The sequence below is a fragment of the Porites lutea genome, chromosome 12, assembly GCF_958299795.1.
Source record: "Porites lutea chromosome 12, jaPorLute2.1, whole genome shotgun sequence".
NCBI classification, from domain to species: domain Eukaryota; kingdom Metazoa; phylum Cnidaria; class Anthozoa; order Scleractinia; family Poritidae; genus Porites; species Porites lutea.
Window position 1 is genome coordinate 14,986,676 of NC_133212.1, and position 8,139 is coordinate 14,994,814.

At 40.8% G+C, this 8,139-nt stretch overlaps 1 protein-coding gene across 1 annotated transcript; it reads left to right on the top strand.

The window, feature by feature from the left end:
* Positions 1-1,894: 1,894 nt before the first annotated feature.
* Positions 1,895-5,916, top strand: LOC140921850 (acidic phospholipase A2 DE-II-like). Its single transcript, XM_073371849.1, has 4 exons — positions 1,895-2,051; positions 2,426-2,576; positions 3,495-3,601; positions 5,635-5,916. Exons 1-4 carry the CDS (start codon positions 1,961-1,963, stop codon positions 5,739-5,741), a joined length of 456 nt encoding a protein of 151 aa, XP_073227950.1. The 5' UTR covers positions 1,895-1,960; the 3' UTR covers positions 5,742-5,916.
* The last annotated feature ends 2,223 nt before the right edge of the window (positions 5,917-8,139 follow it).

Sequence of the window (8,139 nt, forward strand, 5' to 3'; positions counted from 1 at the left end):
CTCTAAAAATAGCATATAAATGTCATTCTTCGTTTTGGGGTTATGAAAACAGTGTCAGGTTTCGATTTGCAACCACCACGAGTCACGGAACACGCCTGAATTAAAAAACTCCTCGGAAATTCCCTATTTCCCCACCTCAACGGCTTAAGCCACTTGGGCCAGGTACATAAATGTTGTGGCAGTGCCCCTTTTAGAACTGTGCCTCCTTTGCTACTGCGCATCTGCCTTGCGCATCACGAGCAAGTCTCAGCTTGTACGTCTTAAAAAGGAAACCATCGATCAAGCAGACTAATTTTATTTGATTATCTGTGCAAAGTATTTATCAACAACGCTAAAGAATGAGGAAGTGGAACATTGATGGAAAGCCGGCTTAACGCGCTTGGTCAACATGTCTCCAAACTCTCCCAAATGTTTGATGGAACGTCATGCATCTTCAGCATCTTACATGTCACAAAACTCTGTGTTGGATCGCTTAGCCGGGGTCATTAGCACGGGATGGGCAAAAACACGTTCACTTAAAGGACTTATAAGAACAATTTCGTTAGTGTCGACGAATTCACTTACTGACGATGTCAGAACTACAGCTGACAATTCCCGCACTAATTTGAACGCTTTTTATTTTGACTGTATGAATCGTTCTGCAATTGATATTCGGTTTTTGTCTTGGGAAGTAAGCTATTTATTCCTTCCTTCCGTTCGTTCGTTTGTTTATTCGTTCGTTCGCTCATTCGTTCATTCATTCATTCATACATTTAGTCAGTCAGTCAGTCATTTCTAAACTGAAAGTATTGGACGAATTTTGATATAAAAAATTAAGTTAAAAGAAATCGTATTACATTTTAGCGGATTTTAGCCCCGATTGTTTCGAATTGTTTTCCGCCTGAGTGGAGCAGGAAGCAAAAAAGTGGAGAGCTAAGTCTGTAGGGTTTCAAAGTTCACATGCAAGGAAAAAAGGAACAACTTCTCCTCAACTTTTTGGTTACTATTCTTGTTAAACTGCCAAGCTGACTGTCTTCTGAAGGGTGCTTCATCATACGTAATTGTGGCGATGATTTCTTGCTTCTTAATTTTCACATATAAAAGACCGTGACGAGCTTTATTTTAAGCCGATTTCGAAACTGACATAATTTTAGACCACGGAAATGAAACTACATACAAACAAACTATTTGCCAGATACCGAGAAAGCTAAATTATCACTGGGTAAGGTTTCACTGGGTCTGTTGCAGAGGGATGTGTTAAACTAGTAATACATAATTATATAAAAAAAATATAAAAGATCTGCGAATAAAACAAACAATATTTATATAGTTTTATAAACTAATGAGTTATCTGAAATACAAAAACTTGAAAAAAATACAAACTTTGTCACAAATATAACAAGCAAATTAAAGCTTTAAGACATATAGGCGCCAGGAGGTTGCTTTAAAGATACTATATCTTTCTGAGAGGAATAGAGAGTTTTGGAATTGAAGTTTCTAACAAAAGAACAAATGAGTTTCTTCAGTTTTGGCTTTCAACAGCGGAACTATTTTATCTAAGTGTCCAAAAGTCGACATACCAGACATCCTTTAGCAAAAAAACCACCTAAAACTTTCCGATCCTTCGTGCGTTTTTAGTAAGTGAGAGACAGACAGCCGTAGTACATTTCATACAACTAAACTAACGTCCGCGCGTGTTGACCTGTTACGTAACTTTCAAGATCAAAATATCTGTGATATCAGTTGCATCAGCAAGGACGCCAAAGAAAAAAATTGCGGGTAGTTTTTTTTCCCCCATTGCTAAGACGATCGGAAGTAAACACGAGCTGCCATCAGATCCCACTAAAATGTCAAAACGCTAGTGTGAGTTTCAGTTCGATTAATCACTGCTTCAAAAAGCCCGCAAATTCAATTCCTCAAGGAGGAAAACGTATCTTGAATCTTGGACGAACCCAATGAAGTTAGGGCAACCACACAAGCAATGTTGCTCTCTCAAGAAGTCAAGATTATTTTGCTGCTTACTTTTTTGACTGGATCATTTTGTTTTGGAGGCTCTTTCAATCATGACGAAAGTAGGTACACCAAGTTAAATGTTGTCTTTGTTTTTAGAGTACTAAAAAACAGTCTAGAATATGTTCTTTTAAACTCCAAAGATCCATAGCCGAGGTGGCCTTGTTCAAATTTCTTTGCGTCAAACGGAAGTTTAACCAAAAACAGTCTCCCCGATAGCTAAAAACCGCAGTTCAATAACGTACTCTTCCATATACGCAATAAAGAACAATAGAAGCGCCAAATGGCCGAGAGGTATAGTCCTATAAGCAGCAAAACAAGGGCGGAGTATTTCTAACAAATTTCTCTCGATAAAGGCTTTCCTCCGTAAAACATTTTCTGAGTATCGTCATCCTGGTAAGGTGTTATTAATGTTATTATTCTTTAAATACTTCAGCTCAAAATGTCAAGAGAAAGAAGAGAAACGTGGTGTTTCAATTTAGAAAAATGATAAGCTGTGCCACAGGCCGCAGCTTTTGGGCGTACCTGCCATACGGCTGTTATTGTGGTTTGGGAGGAAGTGGTATCGCTGTGGACGATACAGACAGGTACAGAGCGTCGAGATGTCAGAGCAGGGGATATGGGGTGAGCAGTGGAGGTCAGGGTATCGAACAGGGAGGTTTACACTTTCCAGTAATCGCCTGCTCTTCCCTCATACCTGTTCCTCACCCCTATTCCATCACATTCTACCCGGCCCTTCCATTGATAATAATATGACAAATTTGCCGATTTAAAGTAACCTAGAGGTAAATTCAAGGGTTTCATTTTTAGCTGGGTGAGGAGCCATGTCTGGTAAAGGGATCTTTCCTCTCGTCAAACAAGTAAATCATAAATTTTGTCTTCAAACTCGGTGAAAGATCGAAGGATTTGCGCACGGAGCAGCTTAGTAAAAACTTGATAGCAGACGGGTATAAGTGCGAGTTTAAGCAATGTCGTGGTTATCGTTCAAGTTCAAGGTTTATTCTCCCAAGGCTGATTTAAAGTTACCGGGTAAATACAACAAGTAGGCGGGGAATCAAACAGCTGGGGATTTCTTTTGGTTCTATTTTTCTTTTTTTTCTGTAGCTGGGGGCCACGTTCTTAGTAGCTGGTAGCCTCCCCGCAGACGTCCTTTGGGGTTCGTTTGTCACGCATTCACGTACGGTCCGTGGGGGAGAAATGAATGCGTGACAAACGAACCCCAAAGGACGTCTGCGGGGAGGCTAAGTAGCTGGGGGAAATCCCCTACCCCGCCTCTTAATGACAAGCCTGTCTCTTTAATAAAAATAGCAACGACTTTTTCTATAATCCCCTTGAGGTTACAGTCTAGTCACGTCTTGACTTCGACGTGCCAAAATCGGATTAATTGCTGTTACATGTAGGAAACATTTCTAGGGTTTATAGGATTATTTTTATAGACCAAATTTTAAGTTTTTAATCTGATTGTACCTAGTTTGCTTGCAAATCTTATTATTCCTATGTTTTAGATGCTGCAAAACTCATGATGACTGTTATGAACAAATAAACAGAGAAGGAATCTGTTTCTTTAGTCCCTTATGGAAGTGGTATCGACGATCTGGGTGCACTGGCTGTGGTAAGCTTTGGCTGTAGCATATATTTTCAAGGAAGAGTAGCATATGATATATAGCTTTCTTAGTTTAAAATTTTCACTGTCATTGAACTGCAGTAAAACGCACATGGTAAGCGCAGATTGAAGCCTCGCGGATTGATATGAACTGCCGGTTTTAAATTCTTCCCTTAAGGAAAAGCTAGGGAAAATTGCCAGTGTTTCTCATTAACAATCCCCAGGGGGAGGTACTCCAGGGATGTTTGGGTAGTGGGGTGTCGCCGAGTCATTTAAGGGGGCAGTCTGGTTAAAAGCATTATTTTTCGTTGATTTCCACCCTTTTTCTTAAATATCTAGTCAGATTTCTTCCAATCAAAAAGCGACTCAATTTAGTTACAGTCCCTAGTTCAAACATAGGCACGTTTAACGTGCATGAGCTATTTTGAATGCTTCAGTGTAACCAAGAATGATGAATCGACCTTTTTCATCCAAAATATAGACTGTTTTTATTTTTGTACGAAACTGGGTATTGCTGTACATGAATGAGAACGCGAAACGCTCAGCTGAGTCGTTCCTCATTCTATATATTCACTTTCCTTTGTCTGGTGCAAGTTAAACAAATTGATAAAGTACAATAAATAACAACTCACCAAACGTTGATTAGAAGGAAAACTCGAAGGTTTCTTGGAGACGTTTAAGAAAATGTGGCTCATGGAATACCGAATAATTACAAAGCGTGTTTACGGAATTAATTTACTTGGTACAGCTTTAAAAAATCAGTTCACACATAATTCCAAGTTAAAGTCACCAGCTAAATACCAATTATTAATATTTCATTTGCAGACCTTTGAAAAATATGATTTTTAATACTTCTCTTTGAAGCAGGTGAAACCGACAATTCACCTACGTTGTGCCGTTCGCGATAGCCGAATAAGGTTATAAATGTCTTGAATCAGCAGCCACACTAAACTGATATGAACCCTTGAACAGCTGCATCACTGTCCTCGAAGGTTGAATCATAAAGATATTAAAATGTTTTGCTTCTAAACACCTTTAGCTGTGATAAAAGACGACAAAATTGTGAAGAATCAATATGGCGGTCTCAAAGTGCCCTTGTTTGACCGTAAGCGCAGCAATTGTCATGTTTAGAAGCCCAAATCTCATTGGTTCCTAGCATAGTGCCTCATAGTACCTTCAACCTTATTGGCCCCTGTAACACACATCCAATCAGACAAAGCCACAAACCCACAAAGATACATACATGTGCGCTTACACCACTGACATATGAGCCATTTTTTCAAAATAGCCCAATAATTATTTGTGAATTTTTGGATGATTTTTCGAATGTTTTTAACGTGTAAAAACTAGGGGGGGGGGGGGGGGAGAGAGATGTTTGAAATTTGGTGAAAAAGAAAATTATTGGATTTGGGGGCTGTTAAAAATTGAAATATGAAGTGAATAATTAGTCGACAATTACCAGATTCCACCACCACAACAAGGTGCCTCTGATCCCATTAGCGGACTAACTGGTTTATGTGTATAGCTATTCTACCCTCATGTATTTCCTTCCCAAATCAACATTATTTCCCCTAAATTTTAACCAGACTCTCCCCTTAAACCCAGATCCTGACAAAATCGTTTATGATGATTTCGCTACCCTGTTTCGTGACCCTGATTCATTTTATATCGCCCAGTGAATTAAGAATTTCTTGTAATTAGGTTTAAAAACAAGCAAACATTGTGGTACTACTCATGTAGGCCTTGCATCACCAATCCTCACGCTCTTTTTGAGGCTTCCGGCTATTCAAGACACTAATAAACAGCAACACTGTATACCCTGTTCAAGCCTCAAGACCCTGAAAACCATACCCTGTTCACCGACACATACCCGTCTAGGCCAAATAAGGGAGTGCCCTCTCCCCCGCCCCGGGATTTACACTACTACAGGAGTCAGAGTAATGATCTTTCTTCTCAGTGAATTTGTGTAAATAGGTTTAACTAGACAAGGGTAAGTTTGTCATATAAGAAATACTAATTTTTGGTTGTGTTTTATTTCTTAGCTTCATCAAACGACAATTGTGGGCGTCGAGTTTGTGAGTGCGACGGAGAAGCTGCTCGTTGCTTTGCCAGGTCAACTTATAATCAAAAGAACAAATTTAGGTGTTAGTACTCATGGGTTCCTGGAACAAGGGAAACATTAACGTCTGGGTATTGATCAAACAATGACTTGCAAAAATCTTTCAATAAATTAATTGATTTGTAAGAATGTATCTCGGGTAGTCTCGAGTTAGCGAGGAAATTTCTTTCGCACCATGAGAGAATAAGGGAATAACGAGCGAAATGCACTGATCAAAAAACACATCAAGTACTTGAAAAAAACTTTGACACAACAGTTTGCTTTAATGTTTGGCAGCGTAGTGTCTTCGCGTTCACTTTAAAGTACACCGGGACCTCACGGGAATATCAAAACAGCCACAAAAGGCAGCTTGAGCGTACCCTGGGCGCCAGAGGCTTTTCTAGCCTCCCACGCAGGCGTTTTTAGGGGAGCTCGTTTTTCATCCCTCCCCACAAGCTCCCCTAAAAACGCCTGCGTGGGAGGCTAAGGCTTTTCATGCGCGGTTTCCGATTTTCCGTCGCACGCGAGAAAAAACCTCTGGTACCCAGGGTAGCTTGAGTGCGAACTAATAATAGATTTGAAATACAGTAATTATCATGGGGCAGAATAGCCTGCCACGCAGGCGTTTTTTAGGGGAGCTCGTATTTCGGCCCTCCCCACAAGGGGCGGGAAGAAATACGAGCTCCCCTAAAAACGCCTGAGTGGGTGGCTAGTGGTAGAAGGATTCGCTCTCTTCCATCATTCTCTTTTGCTTATACCTAGATCACCCTATACCAGGGGCCCATATGGGCTCCTGCCTATACAGAGTGTCCGTATTAATGGAGACATTTTTGTGCAATAGAATTCTAAAAGAAATAAAACAAAACATTGGCATCATCAAAATAACCCAACAACCGTTTCCAACAGAAAGAGAGCGGTTATTGATCTGCGGAGGTGCGTGATTCACTCAAACATCGCTCATTTGTACATTACTTGATCAAAAACAGTATTCAGTAAAACTCTGTTGCCAAAATAGTAGGAAATTGGTGTCTAGACTTAATCTTAAACTAACCGGACTGTACTATCATCCAAGGGTTTTGTACCTTCAATAAAGATAATTAAAAGGCTTATCACGCAGCATTCAGCTGTTCGATCAGCGAGGTCATCTTTCTAGGAAAATAGTATATGTAAACATAACAAATAACATCGTTGTTGCTATTTTTTCTTTCTAAAAGTCCGGGCGGCCATGCGATTTTATTCCAAATAAACCCTTGAGTTGCATTTGGGTTGCCATACATGTCGATTGAGTTATTTTATATTGGTATGCCTGTGGTGCGGATGGATGGTCGGTCGGTCGGGGGTACGATCACGTGACTACCAAAATTTCTCGGATGCATAGGTTACCAAATTTTCCAACCCATGGTGAATCTAGCCAGCATAGCTGGCCGTATTTGGGGGCGGATCCGTGATCCAAAAAAAGGGAGTGGGGACGAGGCATTTCTCGCGGCTTACGCCTCTCGTGACGGCCTCGCCGCAAAATCTCACTCGACTACTACACAATACCGTCAGCTACGCAAGCTACACTGAACCCGGTCACCGAAACCGCACTGTTTTGAAATCGGTCTCCAGAGTGGTTTAAGGCCCCGACGACACTAGTTTGCTACACAGTCGTTTTAAGTGTCATCACGCAACGCTTCTTCGTGGGGAGGAGCGTTGCTTGATGACACTAAAAAAGGGATGCGTGGCAGACTACGTCTACAAGAATCCGGATAAAAATATGCTGTTTAAAACATGTCCGGTTTCTTGTGGACATGTACTTTTTGTCCCGGTTCCAGTTCACTGATTGCTGACGCGAAGATTGTGCATAGTAACAAAGGTGAGTCAAAGAGAGCCTGATTACCATTTTTTGCCAGATTGACGTTTTGCAGAATTACTAACCTAACCGTTACACGCTTTACTGGGATATTGTTTTCACTCGATGATTGTGTGGACCAAGGCCAATGTCAAAGCAGAAAGCAATAGGAAGCTGGTGAGAAGCGCCCGAGAAAATCAGCCGATTGGTTGAAAAGGTAAATTGGCCTCTGTCAGGAGCCCATAACCCGGAGCGAGCAACTCCCATACTAGGCTAGTTACGCACCAGTTTATTTTTAGACACATTTTAGGGCACTTTTTACCGCGAAAATAGAATCTACACCGTGTCTGTGAGAGCATTCGAAGTAAAAGATATCACAAAGGAAAATTAAACTTTATTAAAAGGCAAAAATATCATTCTTAGGTCTGTAGGTTTTGCTGACTGGTTTGTGGAATTTAAAAGATATCCAAAATTCGCCCCCAAACCGTTCTTAACAACATGAAGTGATGTGAAAACGCCGTGACAAGCCGTGCTCGCTCCGGGTTATGGACTCCTGCCTCTTTCGTCACACAAGTCGTGAGCGTGGCTGATTTATTCCCATTCTCTTTTTTTCATTTT

Excerpts from the sequence above, each read along its gene's own strand:
- LOC140921850 (XM_073371849.1), top strand. The coding sequence starts at position 1,961 with ATGTTGCTCTCTCAAGAAGTCAAGATTATTTTGCTGCTTACTTTTTTG. Across the intron at positions 2,577-3,494 it reads GCTGTGGACGATACAGACAG|ATGCTGCAAAACTCATGATG; the intron begins GTACAGAGCGTC and ends CCTATGTTTTAG. Across the intron at positions 3,602-5,634 it reads ATCTGGGTGCACTGGCTGTG|CTTCATCAAACGACAATTGT; the intron begins GTAAGCTTTGGC and ends TTTATTTCTTAG.